Consider the following 23,152-nt stretch of genomic DNA (forward strand, 5'->3'; position numbering starts at 1 on the left):
CAAAAATGCAATAAAAAGGGGGTGGGGAGTCTTTTCAATGTCTATGGGACAGCAAGGATGCCAAAGGCCAAATTTCTTCTATTCCTAATTTTCCAAATTTTCTTCTATTCCATGTGCATACATGAGTGAGTCACTTCTGGGCGCCTTGTAAACTATGGCAGGCACAGAAGCTAAAAAGAAAATAAAAGTTTGGACTTTTTAAACGCACTACCAATGAGAACTAAAAGTTGCAGCAGATTAAGCCACAGATTTTCTTCTTCTTTTCTTTTAAAAGTGATCTACAGAGAGGAGAAGTGTAATCATCATCATCAGGAATCATAGTTCAACCACCATCCATAAAGTGAAATCGGAGTAATTCACAATCGTGGCAAGCAAGCTGCTTTAATCACAATTCACATGTTACTACTGCAGCGATCTGGCTTATGCAATACTGTTGATGTGGTTTTCAGGGCTGAATACATTGCTCCTACCCGATAATAAACCAATAATTTATTCAGATCTCAAAGCTCAGCACACATTGCTAAGAGTAGTATGTAGATGTTTCGTTTCATCCGGACTGCACAGTGCAAAGTCATTACTGATTGGAACAAGACTTTTTTTTTTAAGAACAGGCATTGCTGTTATCAAGTTCCTTTTGGGTTGTGCTTTGGGTGGCTAATTAATCTTGAATAGGGGGGAAGGGGGAGAGTTTGGCTCCCTGTAATTTATTTCAGTTTTCTGATTAAGTTTAAAGATTAAAGCTTCTGAAAGCATTTTTTTTTGGGGGGGGGGATGTGGGACGCAAAAGGCAGAAGTGTTCTCCACAGTCAACAGAATCTGAAGAATGTGCATCCACAAACCAAAATTCAAATTCATTCCTTTTACCATCTCACTCAGGAAAAATAAGCATAGCCACAGATAGATGTAATACAGGGTTCCGTTACTTTCGAGTACATGAAATAAACTGTCCATTAAGCCAAAATGGTACAGACTACTCGTCTGTGACTTTGTTAAAAAAAATATGTAAGGGGCAAAAATCCAGCTGTGTCTCGGTGGGATTTATTTATTTTAACATTTTCTATCACATTCTTTGTACACAAAGGGAACTTGAAGTGACTAAATGCACAGAGCTACATCCAATCAAGGCAGTGTGCTAAAATACTACAACAAGAGAACCACCAAACAGAAGACGTTATCAGTTCAGCCTCTCTCCAAAAGGCTTTTAAAAAAAGAGACTAGTATTCACCAAGCAACAGGAGCCATATAGTGACATAGCTGTATGGGCAACTCTTATGCAGGGGTTTTGAAAATATCAACACCACCACCGAAAAGGCCCCGTTCCCCATGGAACCCAGATCTCTTCTGCTTCACAGAAACAAAACTAGGTTTGCCTCCAAACTTACATTCAAAACAGAGTTTAATGCTCATCCTCGTTCCCTGGTTCCCTGTGCCTACATGCACGATTTCCCAAAGATTTGTTCATAGCACACGCAACTTAAATCTTTCATGTGTACACATGAAAAGAAAAATCTCAGGTGTATGTATACGCAACATAATGTGGGAAGAAGCTCTTAACCTGCCTGAGCTAACCTCACCTGCAATGTCAACTTCTAGGACAGGACTGCTGGCACCTGGGATGGGGAACATGTGGCCCTCCAGATGTTGTTGGACTAGAGCTCCCATCAGTCCCAGCCAACACAGCCAGTTGTCAGAGATAATGGGAGTTGTAGTCCAACAACATCTGGAGGGCCACAGGGTCCCTATCCTCGGTCTACACTGACTGAGGGTGGCTTTACCAGGGGCTCAGTTCTCTGGGAATTTGTGAACCCTCCTAGGAGAGGTCAGGGATTGGACCTGGGACTTCCTGCATGCAAAACATGTGCACTGCCAAATGAGCTATGGCCCTTCCCAGAAATGGATGGAAGCTGCTCAACAGCACAGTGTAGCACATTACTTGGCAATACAAAATTCAGAGAAGTGTTCACTTTGAAGGACAGGTGTGGTTTGGTCCAGGCTTGTTCCCAAATTGCAAATTAGGCAGGTTCACCTTTAAATGAGAACTGAATTTAAACTGCCCTCCACCCCAGTCCCTACATTTGGATTAGGGCATTTATCTTTCTTGCCCAAATACACACACATTTGTCCCTTAACAAACATGTATTTGGCAGATCACAAATTAGCATTTCCCAAATAACATACATTCCAAGTTCCCCCTCAATGAGTTTTTTGGGTTTTGTTTTTAAAATCAACCACTAACAATAATTACAGCCCCCCCCCTTTCTTCTTCTTTAACTCAGCACAAGCAAACAGAGCTGGCAAATCTATGTTCAATTATGCTGACATCATTAAGACCTTAATGAAAACAGCATGCAGACTTTTTTCATTTTTCTTTTTACAAGAAATGGTTCCTCTCCCAATAATTATTTTAAAAAGATGAACCATCCCAATTGCTGTGTAAGCAAACAGAGGTTCATTTTCTTGAGCGCGCTACAACCGCGGCATCAAACAGACCACAAGAGACTCTTGTGAGTGCAAATACAATGATTTAAGGTCTATTCTATTACATTCTATATATTCCTCACTTTAATCTAGAGCTTTTAATCTTGGCCAGCACCATCCCTGGTTGACAGGGAACGGCAATTATTCTGACGGACGCTACGGACATCTACTTATTCCCCCCACTGCGAGCCACTGAAGGGTATTTGACAGAGAATCCACTCTTTGACTGTTATTCTTTTATTTTTTTCTTAATGAAATGAAGTAAGAAGAAAGAGCTAACTGGGGGGGGGGGTTCTTTCTGAAAGACAACATGGAGCTGATGTGGGGAGAGTGGCCCAGTTCTTACACTTTTTTGGTGGTTTAAGTAGGGCAGGGGTGGACTTCTTAGCCAAAGTCTAGGGCCCTGCAGCCTGGGATAAACAACCACACCCAGAGTAGCAGACAACAGAGAGAGAAGCAAACAGTCTAATATTTTTAAAGACATTTTATAGTTGGGGCTGACGGACTGGTTACAGATGCCCATGTTTTTGTTTTTACACCAATGCTGGTCTTACTCAGAGTAGGGTCACTGAAATTAATGGACACAACTAACTTAGGCCTATCAATTTAAGTGGCTTGTCTCTGAGTAAAACATACTTGGGTCCAACACAAATGCATTATTCTATTCTATAGCAAAACGGTGCTTATTCCTGAGTAAACTAATCAGGGCAGCAGGAGCAAACTCCACTTATTCCTCCATGGGTTGGTGCTGAAATTTAAGGGAGTTTTGCAATGCTGAACTGCAGGCAGTCAAGAGTATTTCTTCTAAAAACAACTGGGGTTAGAAAACTGTTTTTTGCTGTAGCATATAATGAATGCTGAAGAAGCCTATAGCTCAGTGGTACAGAACATCTGCTTTGCATGAAGAAGTCCCCAGATCCTGGGAATGTTCCCTGCCTGAAACCCTGGAGAGCCACTGCCAATCAATGTAGACAATACCGAGCTAGGTAAACCAGTGGTCTGACTTGGTATAAGGCAGTTACTGTTGTTGCTACATTAAGAAAATGGAAAAAATGGAAAAGGCCTTTGATAGCCTCTGCTGAATTCAGGCCATTAGAATATCTCCTCTGGGTTTGGCCCAGCCAAAGTTCACTGGGGCAGAAAGTGGGATAAATAAGCATGAGTACCATGGGCGATGAGGGCTCTAGCATGCTGTCTTCAAATCTCAGGAAAGCTATCTGAGCACAAACAGGCTGGCCACGAATGCACAAAACGCCCACTGCAAATACATCTACGTAGAGCAGAGGTGGGGAACCCAGTGACCCTCTAGATCAGCCTTTCTCAACCTGTGGGTCCCCAGACGTTGTTGAACTACAACTCCCATCACCCCTATATAGCAAGGTCAGAGCTCAGGGATGATGGGAGTTGTAGTCCAACAACATCTGGGGACCCACAGGTTGAGAACCGCTGCTCTAGATGATGCTGTTGGACTACAACTCCCGTCATCCTTGACCATTGGCCATGGGAACTGGAGTCCAACAATGTCTGGAAGGCCATAGTCCTGCCCCCAACTTGATGTAGAGGGTAACAGAGGGTGTTGGCTTGACAATTACAAGGGTGGAGCCAAACATGAGTGCGAACATGTGGTTGCTGTCAAAAATCGAGAACCTCGGGTCGAGTCCCCCCACTTCTCCCAGTAACACAGAGATACAGAAACAGGTGGTATGACATTGTTACAATGGGGATTGCCCCAACTTGGGCCACATATCGTTGGCTGTCATGGTGAAGGGTGGGGAGAAGCCAGACCAAATGTGACCAGAAGGGATTCTCAGGCAACTACCACCACCCCCCAGTGCCCCAGCAGGGCCTGCTGCCGGTGCCAGCCTTAGTCACCACCACTTAAAAAATAACAATCCCATATATTCAGCACCAGGTGGTTGCTATTTTAACTTGCAACCATGTCCCCAGTGTAGTGTCACTGGGGCATTGTGGGAAGTGTAAATGGTTGGTCAGCACTGATCACTGAGGTGCCAGTGGTGCCCCTGGATGAGCCCACCCAAGGGGAGAGATTGGCATAAGAAGAGACCTTCCCAGAGTATACTATGCCTGGAGTCCCCTCATGATTGGAGCTGGCACCAGGTGGCGTGGGGAAACGAACAACACAGTAACAAGACATTCTGTTTGCCAGTACTGGGAGGGGAAAGGGAAATTCGACCGGGGGCAGCTGTTAACAGCAGCAACTCACGTTGGGCATCACATTTAGTTCTGCCCCTTAATCACATATCACTTTCATGTACGGAATAATAAGCTCATGCAGGAGGAGGAGGAGGAGGAGGAGGAGGAGAAAAGCAATGTATGGTACTTTCCAGTGAGTACAGCAAATTAATTAGAAGGCATGCTGGGATTGAACTGAACTCACCACGGAGCTTTTATGGAAAAACATCCTGCTCCAAACAGGTAGGGTCTTCGTGGAAAGGGGGAGAAATGCACAGAAATTAGATGGCAGAGGTCATCGTCAACAAGCAACACTCAAAATCATGCCATTTCAAAAAGAAAGAAAGAAAGGTTTTCTTTTTCTAATGGTCACCCGTTTTCTAAATGAAAGAAAGTAATTCCCACCCAAAAGAGGGGGTTGAAAACCCCATTGCAGGAAACATAGGGATGTTACTGAAAATAGCAGCCCCATGCTGAGATCTCCCCTTCCTGCTCCGTAACGTGTAATCCTGACATCAATAGGGACTAGTCCTCACGGAAGCAGTAAACCAGTGTGTTCCGGACTGTACCACATCAGACTGAAGGTGGGTGAACACATGACTAAATGCTCTTCCATACAAGACGGACCTTGTCTGATCCAGCAAATCATTTTGTAATTTTAAAGCTAATCTCGAGGACCATGCAAGAGCCGTCCCTTCATCTTCTAGGCCATAGGTAGGCAACCTGCAGCTCTTCACATGTTCCAGGGCTCTAGCTCCCATCACCCTGGCCACTGGCCATGCTGGGAAAGGCTGATGGAAGCTAAGAGTGCTGCAATATCGGGAGGATCACAACTTCCCAATCTTGGTCCTATGGGAAGGGAGAGCTTCACACATTCACATGCTCAGAATCCAAGGTGCGCATGCACATCAGTTTTCCATCAACATCTATGGAAAGGCAACAGAAACATAAAGGGGGCATGTACACACTGCAGAGGTATGCCCACAAGGTGCACATGCAAAATGTTCCCCTCTGCAACACTGACTAATTGCAAGAACCAGACTGGATGTCTGGAAGGGACATGGCTTAGTAGAGCACATGCTTTGCACATAGAAGATCTTATGTTCAATCCCTGGCATCTCCAGGTTTGGCTGGGAATGTCACCTGTCTGAAATCCTGGAGAGTCTGTCGCTCAGGGTAGGCAACAGTGAGCTGCTTGGACCAAGGTTTTGACTTGGTATAAGGCAGCTTCACATGTTCCTAAAACTTGTGCCAGCAGCAGGGCCAGTTCATCCACTAGGAAAAGGGACATTTGTGTCTCTGCTTATGCGGGCCCTGACAGGGGTTAGGAATATGGCTAAATATCAACAGAAACAATTCTGGAATTAAATAAAAACAAAACAAAATACAGTAGTACCTCGGGTTAAGAACTTAATTCCTTTAGGAGGTCCGTTCTTAACCTGAAACTGTTCTTAACCTGAGGTACCACTTTAGCTAATGGGGCCTCCCGCTGTCGCCACACAATTTCTGTTCTCATCCTGAAGCAAAGTTCTTAACCCAAGGTACTATTTCTGGGATAGTGGAGTCTGTAACCTGAAGCGTCTGTAACCCGAGGTACCACTGTACAAAGTGTTGAAGGCAACGAAACCTCAGGGATCAAATGAAAAACAAAATATGGAAAGCAGTAAATGAGAGATGTTGTGACTTAGTAGTACCACGGAGGCCTAAATTTAACCATCCCTCAAATGGTTTTGTGGCTGAAACAGGCTAACCCCTATGCATGTGCATCAAAGATGCCTGGGCAAGGTATAACTTTCAAGAACATGAGGTTGAAATCCACTTTGTTCATTATAGAATTTACACAGGAGTTGACCTACAACATGCTTCTAATGCATTGTCACCCACACAGTAGTGAACAATATCCCCATATCTGAGACACCTGCCATTTATGATTTTCATGTAGTAAACAAAAAAGAATCTGCTACCAAATCATCTACTGGTTTTTGCATTCAGGTGCAATGCATGCGCACAGCACCGAACCCACAAGTGACCCGGACACATCATAAAGTTGTCACTGGAACATCACTGAAAGGGCAGGGCAGGGGTGGAACTGGGTGTTTGCAGGCTTTTTCAATGGGTTTGTTTTCACGCAATTTCACGCAAGCACGCAATGACCCAGGATGCCACCCCGGCGTGAATGAGGGGTTGCCTATATTTAGAAATAACTATAATTTAAACAGAAAACTAATACATCTCACTGTATTTGGTGACAACTTGCAAAAACACACAACAACAGCCATTAAGGACATTTGGCAACTTTAATGTATGTAACACAGGCTCTGGAACTTTTTTCCCCTTTGAAGTCATGATGTGCCTTGTACATTGCACTGGTTCTTTAGTTGTATTTCCCCTGTTTTTCTGTATTTTAATATTTATTTATTTATTTATTTATTTATTTATTGTGTGTGTGTGTGTGTGTGTGTGTGGAGAGAGAGAGAGAGAAAGAAAGAAAGAAAGAAAGAGAAAGAGAGAGAGAGACATGGTGGACAGGTGTTAACTGATGATAGGGGCACCTTCAAGACTTCTGCTCTCAGGGCCGGCCCTTCCGTTAGGCAGAGTGAGGAAGTTCCAATGGGCAACTTCAAGGATAGCCCCCGCCCATCACTTCTTTATCAACTGGACAGCCCTTGCAACAGATTAGGCTTTCCATTACAGGACTGCCTAGGATAGCCTTTGAAATGAAGGGCTGTCTCTTTAAAGTAGGACACATGGACAACCCATTAAATGTGGAGTGAAGCACAACACTGTTGAGTGGAAAATCAAGATACAGGAGCTCTGTGATTCTTTTCTCTTTCAAAAAAGAGCTTCTTGCCCGACATCTGCAAAGGTGTGGGAATGGGCTGATTTATGTATGTGTGTGTGTGTGTGTCCCCTTCATCTTTCAGAGGCAGAAGAAAAGTGAGAGTGAAAGCCAAATGTTTTCAAAAGTTTGACCGGAATATGGCCAGAAAGAGTCCTGCTATCAAAACTGATGTCTGGGATCACCCGTCTGACAATGATCCGAGCATGTTTTCTGAGCAGCTTCCAACGCAGAATGGCTCTGTGTGCATTAATAAAAAAGGACAATGTACAAAATTTACAAGAGAAACCATCCTCGAATCGACAGCACCAGATGGCTGAGTTGGGTGACAAGAACACAGCAATGTCAAGCCAAAGAAACCATCGGGCCTGTCCGACAGCTACTAGGTTCACTGCATGCGCAAAACAGATGATTGCTATTTTCACCCCAGGAGAATCCCTTGGGTTTTCTAAAAAAATGGATTTATGTAAACATTTTTTGAAGCTGTAGAGACAATAAAACAAAACAAAATATATGGGTTAAAGAATACTGCTACTACAACCACTAATGATAATAATAATGGTAGCAGTCTTTAGCTCAGCCTTCCCCAATCTGGTGCCCTCTGGATGTTTTAGACTCCAAATTTCTTTGACCATCAGCAATGCTAGTTGAGACTGATGGAGTCCAAAACCTCTGCCGAGTACCAGGTTAGGGAAGGCTACTTTAGTTGATCAGTAGGTTAGATCAATTGATTAAAAAACAAAAGCAGCGCCTTCATTTTAGTTGGAACCCTTCTCTCTCACTTCTGCTATTGTCCATAGTTTGGGTTACAAGCTGTGAAAATTAGGACCCGTAACGTGGTAGAAGCATCCATTATGATTTGCTGCTGATTAATCTATGGGCAACACAGCACATTCCCTCCCATTAAATATTACACAGGCACTATCTCTGGACTTTTGGAATCTACTGAAGACCTTCCTCTTCCAACAAGCCTGCATCTAAATTGAATTTCAAAAAATAAGTTTTATGGTTTGTGTGTTCAATGCCCTTGGGCTCCTTTGGGAGGAAGGGTGGTATATATCTATATTGCCAACATCACCATCACAATCAATATCAACAACAGCTGTGGCTTGTTATTTAACCCTACGGAACTGGGTACATTTGCTTTTAAAATCATCTCTCTACAATGTATCACAGAATCACAGAATTGTAGAGCTGGGAGGGTTACCTCCGTCCCCTGCAATGCAGGAATCACAGCTAGAGACAAGTAGCTAGCCAACCTCCACTGAAGGAGAGTCCACCACGTCCCAAGATAGTCTGTTCTTTGACTAAGAACATGCAGCTGCCATGAAGCTATTGTCCCCTCCTTAGTATTTTTCTTCTTGGAAGAAGCAACACAAGGCTCCATTCCTCAGAATCACATCAAGAATATGGGGTTGCTGGAAAGCATTTTGTCAAGTGATTATGTTTCCCAACTATTTTTTCGTATCCACCCCTCAGTTCACTGTTTTACATTCTGGGGGTTAAGGAAAGTGAATTGGGTATTTCTAAATTTGATATCGTACCACTACCCAACCAGAGCCCCAGGAATAAACTACGGTACAAATCTGAACCCGCAGATCTAACCCACTCTTCCAAAACATTATGACTTGTGAATTTAATTTCCATAAATGTGTTGCCTTCTGGTTTTGTTTTGTGTGTTTGAAATCTAGGGATTTAATTCAGATTTTTGTCGTCCTTTAAGAGTTTGGTTTTGGTTTTCTTTTGTTATTTCCTATTCAGCTGGTATTGCTCCTCTTACCAAAAGGGGGGGAAAGGGGGGGAGGGAGAGAAAAAAAGAAGTCTGAACCACTAATAGGTCCTGGAAAGGATTAAAGTCTCCAGAGTTCAAAAGAGATCAAACGGATATCAGTGATTTTATGAACAAATCGTACACGAGATGGGAAACGTTAAAAGATGATAACATCTCAGCCAGATCCCACATCAAAAAAATGTGTTATCTACATTCTTCTTCCCGAACTGCAAAAACAAACGCAACTGACTGAGCTCCACCATGCTGAAGGGAGTTTCTTGCTAGCTAAACTTTTGCTAAACTGGGCAAAGGTTAGATCTGTAAAGCTGTGCATCTATTCACTTCCCAGGGCTGGGATCCAAAAATTCTGAACTCTGGAGGGGCATCAGGCTTGGGTTGTTTCTTGACCACCTCATTTCCCATCGTAATCTGGCAGGCAGACCACTTTTATAAACAGAAGGGGCTTTCAAAGGATGGTAAGTGGGCCATTGGTTTTTTTAAAAAAGCCCACTATTTAATAGTATTACCTAAATTAGGGTGGCTCAACTTTTCATACCAAGAAAGCTGCAATAGTGCTTTGGCACAGAAGCCACAGGCCATACTCTGTTTTATCACGTGGTGGGGGAAAGCAAGACCAAAATTTGAGGGGGCCCCCCCCCGACCTCACGCTGCCTTCCCAAAGTTGGCTAAGCAAGGTGCAGGGCTTGGGGAAGGAAGCATGGAGCTCTGGCAGGGTCCTAGAGCCCTCCCACCTCCTTCCCAAAGCTGGGAAAGTGCGAAGTAGGCTTTGGGAGGGAGGTGGGAGGACTCTAGGACCCTGTCGGAGCCTCAAGTCCCAAAGCCTAGCACCTCACTTACCTGGCTTTGGGAAGGCAGTGTGAGGGCTGGGGAGGTGTCAAATGTTGCTGAGGGCTGCCCTAAAGGTCTTGAGGGCCATATGGAAGTGAGAGAAGGCATTGAAAAGTGATATGGAAAGTCTGGGTCTCCTATGTCCCCCTAATGTGCAGGTCTATTGTGGAGTATTGTGGTGCACGCACAATGACTCAGATTTGACTGAGGCCCCGGCTGACACCTCCACATGCAGGCAGAGGGAATCATGCACACAGAACTGTATCCAACATGATTCATACTCAAGACTAGATCCACTGCAATCAATGGACATAGCTAATATAGGTCAATAATATAGGTCCTCCCCAAAACAAGCTACTTTGTTGATGGAGAGACCACTTACTGTATGCATTGCCAAAAAACAAAAGAGGGCATAGATTTACATAAAAATTGCACATGCTAATTCATATCCCTAGATGTCCATTTAGACAGAATGATTGAAATTTAAAGAGATTGCGCAGCTCCTCTCACCATAGAAGGGAAGGCGCAGGCTTCTCCTAGTTACAATGTCCTTATCTTTAAAATGGACTTAAACTATACAGTCATACCTCGTGTTGCGTTTGCTTCAGGTTGAGCATTTTCAGGTTGCATCCTGCGGCGACTCGGAAGTACTGGAAAGGGTTACTTCCAGGTTTCGCCACTTGCGCATGTGCAGATGCTCAAAATGACGTCACGCACATCCGCAGAAGCGGTGAAATCACGACCTGTGCACGCTGCTTTCTGCTCAGGTTGCGAATGGGGCTCCAGAATGGATCCTGTTCACAACCAGACGTACCACTGTACAGCCCATGCCACCCTTAAGATAGTTAAGAGTCCTCTGTAAAACAGGACACTAAGCCACCATACTACCTGATCTATGAGGTTATAGGGAAGAAAATCATTGTGAACTATTTCAAAAATAGGAGGATGTTGGTGTGTGTGTGTGTGTAATATATCAAATAACCTTGGATAAAAATGATTGCCATTCCAGAATTATCTGGTATTGGCCCAGAATCGCTTTTTTAAAATCTAGCACTGCCTGGGTAGCCTAGTGACAGATCTGAGACTTTGAAGACGAATTGAAGGGAGAGGAAAATGCCAATCTTCTTCCCCCTCCTTCATTGCACAGGAGACAGTTGCAAAATCCGGTGGGTTCCAGGCACTTCTCCTCCTGACTAAAGCACAATCGCCAAGGTTAGGCAGCTGCTTCCAGAACGAGAAAGAGGGAGAGAAAGGGGGAGGGCCTTGTTCCCTCGGAGCAGCGCTTAAAGGTGTTGCCCACGTAGGTGTAAATACATCTGTCTTCTGCCATTTGTGGTAATACACTCGCCCTACACTTCTCAGAGCCAGGCAGATGGTCCCTGCCCTGTCTTCCTATTACAGCCTCGCGTCTCTCCGTGCTCCGAGAAATAGGAGGGCAGATGTTAAATATGTTAAACACACGCTTTGCCCCCTGGAGGTTTAAGTTAAGGCTGCTGTCTCAATTTGGCCATTTTAGGCCTTGCCAAGCTTCAGGGAACATCGGCGTTCCGCTTCATTCTCTCCTCCACAAAAGGGGCTTCCCGTCCACCCCCCTCCCCAACACTTGCATTCAGATGGTGGGCCCAATCCACTAGGAACATCTCTGCAAACCTCCAGCCTTGCGTAAGCAACTGCAGAGCCCCCCTATTTCTATCCAACAGTGTGTGTGTGTGTGTGTGTGTGTGTGTGTGTGTGTGTCTGTGTCCCCGCTAAATTTTGGATGCACGAGAAATGGAATTGGTTTGGAATCTGAATGGGCTTTAAATTATTTCTGTCTGTGGCTGTTCTTCGGTTTCAGTTTCCTGCTGTTTTGCCAGGAGAGGACGGTGAGCCAACTTTTTTTCTTCTTTTTTTGGAGGGGGAGAGTTTCATAATTGTTTGTAAATGTTAAATATATCTATATCTATCTAACTATTCTATCTATAGCACGTGTTCTAGCCAAGAATAAGCAATTTTAAGTCCTATTGATTTCAACGGGACACAGGAGCACAGGAAGTTGCCTTATACTGAGTTGCTTTATCCAGCTCTACACTGACTGGCAGTGGCTCTGCAGAATTACAGACAGAGGATAATCTCAGCCCTGCCTGAAGATGCCATTGGGGATTGAACCTGGAACCTTCTGCATGTGAAGCAGACACTCTACCACTGGGCTATGGTCCTCCCTAAACACACAGACAGAAGCACAAGGTGAGTTAAGTAACAGTCATATGCAGCTGCTGTATTCTGAGTCAGACCCTGGGGTGCATCCAGCTCAGTACTGTCTACACTGAGAGGCAGCAGCTCTCCAGGGTTTTAGGTAGGAAACATCCCCAGTCCTACCAGGGAATGAACTTGATGCCTTCCGCATTCAAGGCGGATTCCCTTCCACTGAGCAGTTGATGTAGAGCTGTGTAAGGCGCTCCTGGGACTGGGGCAATCCCTTTCTTCTAATTTATAAGCATAATTTCAGTATGCTGTACTTATTTACTCATACAATAGCCCTGGAAAGGTGCTGAACTGGGAGGCAGTGATACTCCCAGGGCCATTTAGTGAGCTTCCTGGACTAAAAGATGTGAACCTGGGTCCCCGTCCCAACAGTCTGTGTGCTGCTTTCACACTCTGCCCTTGCCTTCTGGAGTCCACAGAGGCCCTTAGAGTTCCTTCTACTCTAATGCACAGGAAGCTGCCACAGAGTGACACAAAGCGATTTACATTAAAACCAATTAAGAGCATCCATATTTTTTTTTTCTAATCTAAAACCACAGACAAAACAGACCAGGACTTACTGATCCGACTCCAATAAAATAGACCGCAATGCTACAACTTCCAATTAAGGGCCAAAATCCCAGGCCAAAAAGAGAAAGAAAAGATAGTCGGTTCCAGGAGTGCCTCCTTGGGGACAGCATTCCACAAGCTGGGGGCCACCACTGAAAAGCCATGCTTTTGTGTTGCCCCCTTCCAGACCTCTCATGGGGGTACATGAAGAAGTCAAACCCATCTAGCTCAGTATTGCCTATACAGTCATACCTCATGTTACGTTTGCTTCATGTTACGTTTTTTCAGGTTGCGTCCCACGGCGACCCAGAAGTACCGAAAAGGATTACTTCTGGGTTTTGCTGCTTGCACATGTGCAGTAGTGCTAAATCACGCTTTGCGCATGCGCAGAACTGCCAAATCACGCTGCACACCTGCGCAGATCCGGCGCTTAAGGTTGTGGGCTTTTCATGTTGCGAACGGGCCTCCGGAATGGATCCCGTTCGCAATCAGAGGTACCACTGTACTGTATGAAAGCAGCTCCCCAGGATTTCAGAAAGGGGTCTCCCTAGCCCTACTTGGAGGTGCCAGCACCAAGTTACAGCCTCTCCACTCTTCTGAATTGTATTTGCTCTATCCCTCTGTCAAAATGAATATGCAACCTTCACTCGAGACACAAGGCAAAAAAACACCTGCAGGGCTTTGATACATACACGGGTGATACATACACGGATTTTATTTGTATGCTGCCTTTCCACAGTTCAAACCATGCTTGAGGCGGCTTACAACATGAAACAAATACATAACTACAACAAAAGCAGCCATAAACATTAAAAAAATACACAACAAACTGAACCATTTCCACATAAATCACAAGATCTAAAATGAAAAAACTAACAGCAACAACCCCTGCCCCAAACAACACCCCAGCTGAATTTTTCAGTAGAGCCAAAAAAAATTGTAGGTAGAAAAAGGCCTGCAAGGCAAGGAGCAGGTCCTCCAGGAGTCACAGCCAAGACATATACCCAAAGCTCCACATTCACAGGGGCTCCCTTTTATAGGCAAAGGGATGTTCTTGTGTGTATCAGAGTCTCCGTGCTCACAGAGGACCTGCTGGATCAGCGCCTGCTTTGATGTACCATCAGAGGATAAGAGGAGGCTCAAAAACCATCCCGGATGTTTCTTTTAGTCTCAGGGATGTTGAAGGATAGCAATCCAAGCATTGGAAATGCTGAAAGATCTTCAAAAGATTATAGAGTAAGCCGCTCAGTATTTAACTAGCCTATCTCAAACGGCAAGAGGGCTAAATCAACCATGATCAAATGTAAGAGTTGCAGCCTGGAGAAACAGAGGGCATTTCAGCCCCGCAGCATCAGGAGCAAACACCAGACATTGTGAGACATGCAGAGAGGAAAGCCCCCCCCCCTCCAATCCCCACCTTGTTTCTCCCCTCTTGGAGAAGCTACTAAAGGGAAGGAATGGCAGAGTAATGCAGCCCGGACAAAATCCTCTCTAGAACCCTACCCAAGGATCAGTATCCATGCACGGGTTAAAGGAAATGGGTTATCTAAACTGGGGTAACCAACAAGGTAGTCTGCAGGTCCTGTTGGACTGCAACTCCCATCATCCATGACCACTGACTGTGCTGGCTGGGACTGATGGGAGTTGGAGTCCAACAACAACTGAATGGCACTACATGGGTTTTCCTTGCTCCAGTAGGACAGGAGATGTGCCCTGGAGTAAGAAAATGATTACTGGGTGTGTCCTCTGGCTTAACTCAGCCATTTCACATTTTTTTCTGGGTTTCTTACACTGGCTTGGTCTACACATTCAGTGGTGCAACCCTGAAAGAGGCAAGTTGCCCATTCTGGATGGGGTTGCACTCCTTCTGAAGGCAAAGGTGTACAGCTTGAGAGTTGTTGTTGTTGTTACCTCACCCATCTGACTGGGTTGCCTCAGCCACTCTGGGCGGCTTCCAACAAATTATAAACCCACAGCAAAACCTTGAACATTAAAAACTGCCCTATAACAGGCTGCCTTCAGATGTCTTCTAAAAGTCGGGTGGTTGTTTATTTCCTTGACATCTGACAGGGATGGGGTGCGCATTCCATAGGGCGCCACTGCCGAGAAGGCCCTCTTCCTGGTTCCCTGTAACTTCACTTCTCTCAGTGAGGGAACCACCAGAAGGCTGAATGCTGGGGGTGGAGACGCTCCTTCAGTTAGACAGGGCCAAGGCCGTTTAGGGCTTTAAAGGTCAGCATCAACACTCTGAATTGTGCTTGGAAACATACTGGGAGCTAATCCTTTAGGACCGGTGTTATATGGTCCTGGTGGCCACTCCCAGCACCAGTCTGGCAGCTGCATTCTAGATTAGTTGTAGTTTCTGTCTCATCTTCAAAGGTAGCCCCATGCAGAGTGCATTGCAGTGGTCCAAGCGGGAGATAACCAGAGGATGCACCACTCTGGCGAGACATGTATGTCTCTAGGAGCCCAAGTGTCCCTGTGGCTAGGAGTCCCTTTTACCAGGTCTGTCCGGTTCACCAGCTATGTCTGTTCCTGGACAGGGATAGCCTGACCACTGAAGTCAATGCATTAGTAACCCCAAGCCTGGATTCCTGCAACATGCTCTATGCAGGGCTGCCCTTAGGCCTGCTTTGGAAGCTCCAACTGGTGCAGAACGCAGCAGCCAAATTGTTGATAGGGGCACATGGCTGTCAAGGTGTGGCACCATTATTAAAACATCTGCACTGGCTGCTCATCTGCTAGCAAGCCAGGTTCAAGTTCCTTGTATTGATTTACAATGCCTTGAATGAGTTAGGTTCAAGGTACCTTAGGGACTGCTTGAACCCTTGTATCCCAGCCCCATCACCAGGCGAGCAGCTGGTCATTTCCCAAGTTGGAGAGGCTCATCTGACAGTGACACAAAAGTGAGCTTTTAATGTCAGTGGACCAGTCCTGTGAAATGTTCTGCCAACAGAGATTCAGCAGGCACTTTCTGTTTTAACCTTTAAATGTCTGATGAAAACTTTTCTATGCTACTAAGCTTACGCAGGCAATTAAGAAAAAAACAACTTTCTGTAATGGTTGATGATCTCTGACTTTAAAGTTTTATGTGGTTTTCATGTGTGTGTGAGTATAGGCTGTAAACCACTTTGATTTTTTAAAAATGAATAGCGGTATACAAATGTTTTTATAAATAAGTGGTAGAGTGAAATGGGTTTGTTTGTTTGTTTGTTACATTTCTATCCCACCTTCCTCCAAGGAGCTCAAGGTGGTGTACTAGGTCTTTGTCTGAAACTCTAACCACTATACCACACTGGCTGTCTAATGTACCACTTCTATAAGTGCAGGGTGACATTTTTTATTGCTTTCCATCCTGTATAATATATATATTTAAAAAAAAACAAAACCCTAACACATGAAGGACAAAGCTACCATCCCTAACTGATCCCCAGCTGTTCTAGCGTTCTTCCCGCAGATTTTTAGGATTTTTTTTTTTTAATGTGGCACCATCACATCTGATGTACAGTGAGCCAGACCATTCTATTAGCACAGCACTAACTTAGGTCCATCAATTTCAATGGGACTCCCCTTCAGTAAAACTTAGTTGGATGCTGCCCACCGAAATGAATGGAAATGACTAACTTAGCTCCATTAATTTCAATGAGTCTACCCTGAGTAGGATTTAGCTTGATATGGCTCAATGAGTCTCCTCTGTGTAGGACTAACCTTGGACATCACCCCAGAACACTATTCATTGAGCTTGAAAAGTTTAAGATGGAAGAGTGCTTGAAAATGTATCAGATCAGATAAAACCTTCCCCCATCTGGTGCCCTCCAGATGGGTTTGGACTACAACTCCCATCAGTCCAAACCCATCTGGAGAGCACCAAGGTGAGGAAGGCCAGAGTAGATTGATAAAACAAATACTCCTGCTTCTCTGCGGGTGGGAGAGAGACGCAAACTCTTAAGGAGGGCAAATGTTTGGCAGTGCTTTGTTCTGCCATCAAAACACATGCCTATGTTCCCTGCTCAGTTCTCCCTCTCCCTCCCTCTTTCTTCCTAAGGTAAGCTCTATAAAAGCTCAATATTTCTGCTCGCTTTCACTGTGTTTGGCTGAGTACACTGACTTTGAGCCTGGATTGAAGTACAGCAATTGCAGGAACTTTACTCTGAACGTCTCCCAAACTTCTTTTTTAACTATAACATATATCACGTTATGAACCGGGAGGCCAGGGGGTGAAAATAATAAAAATAAACTAAAATTAAATAGAGTAAGATGTGAATAACATTTTTTTAAAAAACCAAAACAAAACCAAAACAGCGCTGTTGATAACTTAGCCGGGGCCGGGAAATCCTCTGTTTAAGTTACTAATTACCTCTGATGTCAAGCAGAAAGCAAATCCCTCAGATGATTTGGAGAAAATGAGCCATCGAAGTACAAAATAAGAAAAAAGAAACGAGTTTGGGAATTTTGGACAAATATTTACAGATGCCCTGGAGTTGCTCCCTTATTCTACATGCGGCACAAACCAGAGTGAATGTGCAGGGCAGTCCTATGCACATTTACTCAGAATCAAGTCCTACTGTGATCAAAGGGACTTACTTGCAAGAAACTGTGCACAGGACTGCAACCTTTAAATTCAGAACAGAGGTATTGCTGCTAAGCAAAACTCCCCCCCCCCAAAATACTATATGCAAAGAAAAAAATATTTTTAATGCATTAAGGAATTTCTATTTTAAAGCACTTTACTTACCCTGTACGTTTGGTGATGGTTCCTAAAGTCATGGGCTGCTTGATTTGAGCAAGAGGAACTACCACAGTCAGGCTGGGAAGTGGAGAAAGGCGAGGGTTTCCAGGGTTATTGTTGGTGAAATTGTTGTAAGTGTCTTGACTATTCAATTTACCTTAACAGGAGAGAGAGAGAGAGAGAATTAATTGGAGGTGGTGCGGGAAGCAGCATTATTAATTTATTTTAAACATTTCAATCCAACCTTTCCAAGATTAAGCATTTTTATTATTAAGTTTACAGTACCCCCCCTCCAGCGATGGATGAATTGGTCAAAGTAGGTTTCTCTCCATTTCTCATTTTTTCCAATCTTAAATTCAGTGTGCTGGATTTCTGTAACGGTTTGTGATTTATTTATTTATCAAAAGCCCTCACATGAAAATTTGTCAGCTTTTGTAGTGCAAATTTCCACTTTGAGGTTTGTTGATTTTTTTTTAAACAATCAAGTGGTATATAAAACTTTATGAAATAAATGAATTTCTCCTAAGCTACACATTTCCATATGAGACTTTGGCAAACAGTTTTGCAAGCAGTTCCCCCCAAATAGCATGAATTTTCGCACACCATTATTCGGTTGGGAAGCTGCGCTGCAAGTGCGAATTTCAAAGGGTAGCTGTTTTAAGCTTGAGTATTGTTTTGAGAAGCGCGCATTAGGTAGATGCACAAGAACTGAATTTATTCCCCAGCCCTATTCTCTGCCCGGCTAATCTCCGCATCTATATGTTTTCAGATCAACAGCTCTCCTTGTTGGGATTAAGGCGGATGTACCACCCAGGAAGCAAAAATAGAATTAACACCAACATGAAGAAAATATGGTGACATTTTTTTAAAAAAAAGTCCGTCCCCACCAAGCAAAGTCAAGGTGTACATGTGTATATGCTGGCCCCAATCCAGAACGAGAGATTCATGTATAGGAGAGGCTTTCCTCTCACATAGCTAATGCAGATACTTGCCCAGGCCAAACTGAACATGGTGGATTTGTCTTTTATTTATTTTAAATATGTATGTTCCACCTTTCAACTGCAGGAAGCCTTGAGGTAGCTGACAGAAATATCACTGTAGATGCAATTAAGCCATAAGACCTGTTAACAAACCCACTGCAGTAATACAGAGAAAATACTATTAAAAGCTAAAGGGTAGGGGAGCCGTGCATTTGGCTGTTTCCTAAAAACAAATCAGGGAGAGAGCCCAACAGAGGGGTAATGTATTATGTATTATTACATTTATAGGCACAGCCTCCCTTTCCTCCAAGGAATACATGGTTCTTCCCCCTCTCTGTTATTATCCTCACAACGTCCCAGGGAGCCAACTTTGGCTCAGAGATAGTGACTACCCAGTGAGCTACGTGGAAAGGTGGAGATTTGAACCCTGGTCTCCCAGGGTTGTACCTAAGGCTTATTACACCCCTGGCCCTTTAATTCTCTGCCAGTAAAGCCAAAGACTCTCAAAGATCTTGGATGTTGAAGGCTCCCTAGTCATAGCTCTCAACCGTCCCTTTTTTTGGTGGGAAATTCCCTTATTCCAGTGCCGTTTCCCACTGCTTCCCGCTGCTATCCCGGATTGTTAGATATCCCGTAGACTGTCCCCGGGACAGGTGAGGCTGCGGATCCCTTATTTTCGAGGCTGCTGATCCCTTATTTTCAAATCTGAAAGTTGACAGCTTTGTCCCTAGTTCACTGCAGCGACTGGGACTACACTGTCTGTAGCTGTTACCTGAAGAGTTTGGAGTAGGAAAGACTTTCTTTAGTACAGGAATTAGATAAACAGAGATAGATGCCTCTTCCAACCTCAAAGGTTCCTGCACTAGGTGTTGTTGTTTTTTAATGCAATCTTTTCTGTAATTTGGGATCTATTCCTAGCAGTGGCTGCAGGGATGTGCACTACCATCCGTAAGCCTCGGTGTTTCCGGGTGCCATAGAGACCCACTGCCATAAAAACAGAAGGGACTCTGCATGGCTGTGACCTACAAGCTCAGTGTGTGCATTTCAGAGCTGAACTCCAAGGAAGTTTAACTCAGAAACATAAAACCCACAGAGCACATTTACTTTCACCCAAAAGCCAAGGGCATAGAGGACAGCAGCTTTTTTCCTTTTATTTAGGCATTAGCAGTGTCCTTCCAAACAAAAGCGTGAGGCACTGGGGCATCGGTGTGCCTGCATTTGCTGTAACCAACAACAAAAAGTCTTCCAATAATTGTTTATTAGGTACAAGGGGAGAGAGGGGAGAGACCAAAAGGTAACTGAGCACCAGGCTGTGCTGAATTAATCATCCCATTTAAATAAATAGGATTTCAGCATGCTTAACAAGAAATGTACCAACTTCTGCCTGTTTCTGTTTCACAGGTTTTTTCTCATAATTCTATTCCATTTTGTTTCTGCATTTATCTTACCTTTTAAAAATAAGCAAATGTGAATTTGCCTCTCAATATACATATATAAATGTGCTGAATTTTAATGCATTTGAATCACCAAGAGATTGTGTAGAAACTTTGAGAGAAATGTGAAATCTGGAAAGCAGCTAGATGCTTGAGTAAATCAAAATGCTAAATCACAGATGATCTGTTTATTTTAGAATTTTGCAAACTCCACCCCCCCTGAAAATAAAGGTGTACACTTATCTTGTTTGCAATAATTATCTACACCCTCCCCTACTGCTTAACTTGGAAACAAAAATGTAATAACATAAAGCTGTATACTGATCTTGTGTAGAACTGTAGTTTTTTCCACATACATTGGAAACAAAACAGTGCTAAAATAATGTAAATTTAAAAGGCTCCTGGGGACCCTTTCCAACTAAGTAATACTCAGAGTAGACCTGCTGAAATTAATGCATATAGATTTCAAAACATATATTTTGAGTATGACTAACATTCGTTTAATAAACAAATGTTCGAAACTGAATTTCTGAATTGCAAATTTATTGATTAAAAGGAAAGAACAGAATCAAATGAAAAACGTAGAAAATTGAGGAAGATTCCCCCAACACCCACCCACAATCAAGTTCTTTTTGAAAGCAGTAACAAGAAGAAGGATTTGAGCAATCACAGTGCAGATAGTAAGGAACTCTATCCTGTGAATCTAACTGGAACAAAAAAAGAGAGAGAAGAATTTGTTATGAAACAAAAACTTCAAATTAAATCTCAAAACAAACTGCTCTTTTAAAGACTCGTAATCTTTCATAATACAGGGCAAAGGGGTTTTTTTTTAAAAAAAAAGAAGAAAGGGCTGGGACAATAACAAGCGTTTCTCAATTAAACCAACGGCAGTGTAATCGATACGAGCAGTTTTGATACCAAGAAGAACATGAAGTCAGTTGCTATTTTGCACTCATCTGAGACTCCTGGCCTTCTTAGGTACTGTACTTTTGTTGGGAGGGAAATGCAAAATTATACTTAAAAAAACCCCTCTTGCGTGTATGTTTAATCTGTAGATTTGCTCCTGATGACTTTGCCTTTCCTCCTCCTCTGCTTGGTTCGCAGTCGGCAAAAGGTCTCCACCCACTTTAATGTGCTGTATGTAGTTGCGTCAAAGCCTTCCTCCTTCTCCTCTTCTTCTTCTTCCCTATTTCCTTCTCCAACCCATATCTCTAGTTCGCCCCCTGTATATCTCCCAGCGTGCCCCCATCGCACTTGACCGACCTCTGATTCACCCTTTGCATCAAGGCCTCGTCGCTCTACAATCCTATCCATGATTTTATTATTAACTTAAGTGCATTTGCTCCCTCTTGCTCCTTCTTATCTTTCCTCTTTGATTTCATATTATTGTCCTCCTCAATTGCTCCCTTCCTTGGCTTCATTCTTTCTTTTCAAACCACAGATTTCCACTTCTCCGTCTCAATTGCCTGTTTTTTCCCGGGTTGCGCCTTGCGTTCTGAATGCTTTGCCAGCCGAGATCTGGGCCGCTCACTTCCTCCTATTCAGACGCTTGAAACTCATTTGTGTCAATAAAAAGTATTACCAACCATTACTTTCGGGTTCATTCTAAACAGACGGGCACAATTGCCCGCATAGTCTGTTTTCAGGAGAACTGAATGTTCTAATATAATCATTTCCTCCCACCATTTTACGTTTCTCCTTTTCTCCTTTTCTATGTTTTCTCTTTGGAAAATTTAGGCTGTAGTCCTATCTATCACCTGGCTGTAAGCCACATTGAACTCAATGGGACCTACTTCTGAGTCAACATGCATAGCATTGCACTGTCAGACAGTCAGTTTTGGAGCAAAGTGTGGTTTCTTTTAAATCTTTTTAAAGAGTCTCACTGTGGTATAATGATTTTGATGTTGATGACAATGATAATGGTGCTCCTACCAATAATAAAAATGTTATTTCTACAATGTTATTTCATTCTTATTTATAAATGTCTAGCAGACTCTGGAGGAAGGTCAGAGATAATTATTTAGCAAGTTAAGGTTGCCTACATGGTTGCCTCAATCGACTGGTCTTCCTTCTTAGAATGTTGTGATCCCCGAAAAGCTGCTTTCTTTGGGACTGATGTGCTGCACTGCACTGCACATAGTGTACAGAATTATTAGCTGCTACTCCCAATCTCCACACACAGAAAGAAGTAAAAGGGAAACTTTGCAGCAATGTGCCTCAAAGCAGATGTTCCTTTGGGGGCTGCCCTGAGGATTTGCTTTTGCATGTCGGCAAATTTTGAATATGCATCTGTCACTCAGTTGAGGACTTACCACAATGCTCCCCATATGCAGATATTAGAGCTAACATTCGTTATCTCCTGCACAACACAGAAACGTATTGGTCTCTAGTGATAAGGTTATATTGTTTGTAGTCTGACTGTGTTCCTAAACCTGTGTTAAAATATTGCCCTGACCACCACCCTCTAACATTAAATTAGAAGTAGAGACCATCTAACAATGTGAGCATATATTGTGGGCTCAGGCTAAAGCAAACAAATTAAATACAACTGGATCCAGCTAAAATTAAGCACTTTGAACCCATGGATGGATTAATCTGTCAGATTCTGTTTCTCTTATTACTTTATTAAATTTGTTGTTATTTTTTTTTTTTTATAAATTTGTATACCGCCTTATAGATCTCAGGGTGCTTCACTATATCTTGCCCAAGGCAGTCCCAGGCAACTTACAGCCATTAATTTCTCATTTGTCCAACCTTAAATTCAGTTCTCCCCATTTCCACACCATTTGTGATTATTTTTAAACCCTTTTGAAAATTTGTCAGCGTTTTCATGCAAACTTCTGCTAGTGAACAAATTTTTGCATGCAGTCCTGACTAATATACACATTTTTAAAGCAATTTCCCCAGACGTAATGCATGTTTGTATGAAACTTTCACCAACATATGCATTTTCATACATGCCATTCACAGGAGAACTGCATCGTAAAATTCAGAGAAGTGCAAATGTTGAAGGACAGCTGTGTTTCAGTTCACATATTGCTTCAGAAAGTGAAAATTAGGTAATTCCTCATTAAAATTAGATGAGAT

At 43.4% G+C, this 23,152-nt stretch overlaps 1 protein-coding gene and 1 long non-coding RNA gene across 2 annotated transcripts in view; one reads left to right on the forward strand and one right to left on the reverse strand.

The window, feature by feature from the left end:
- The window catches only part of BCAS3 (BCAS3 microtubule associated cell migration factor), a 476,692-nt gene that overhangs the window by 255,768 nt on the left and 197,772 nt on the right, over positions 1-23,152 (reverse strand). The window contains exons 16-17 of the mRNA XM_080983313.1: positions 17,659-17,809; positions 4,877-4,921 (exon numbers count right to left, since the gene is read on the reverse strand). Coding sequence (XP_080839439.1) covers positions 4,877-4,921; positions 17,659-17,809 — 196 coding nt within the window. The remainder of the gene's footprint in view (positions 1-4,876; positions 4,922-17,658; positions 17,810-23,152) is intronic.
- Positions 11,776-18,888, forward strand: LOC308464173. Its single transcript, XR_013979918.1, has 4 exons — positions 11,776-11,792; positions 11,968-11,995; positions 12,096-12,356; positions 18,422-18,888. It is a non-coding gene; the product is annotated as an uncharacterized lncRNA (long non-coding RNA).

The sequence above is a fragment of the Podarcis pityusensis genome (assembly GCF_964106645.2).
Source record: "Podarcis pityusensis genome assembly, chromosome: 15".
NCBI lineage: Eukaryota > Metazoa > Chordata > Lepidosauria > Squamata > Lacertidae > Podarcis > Podarcis pityusensis.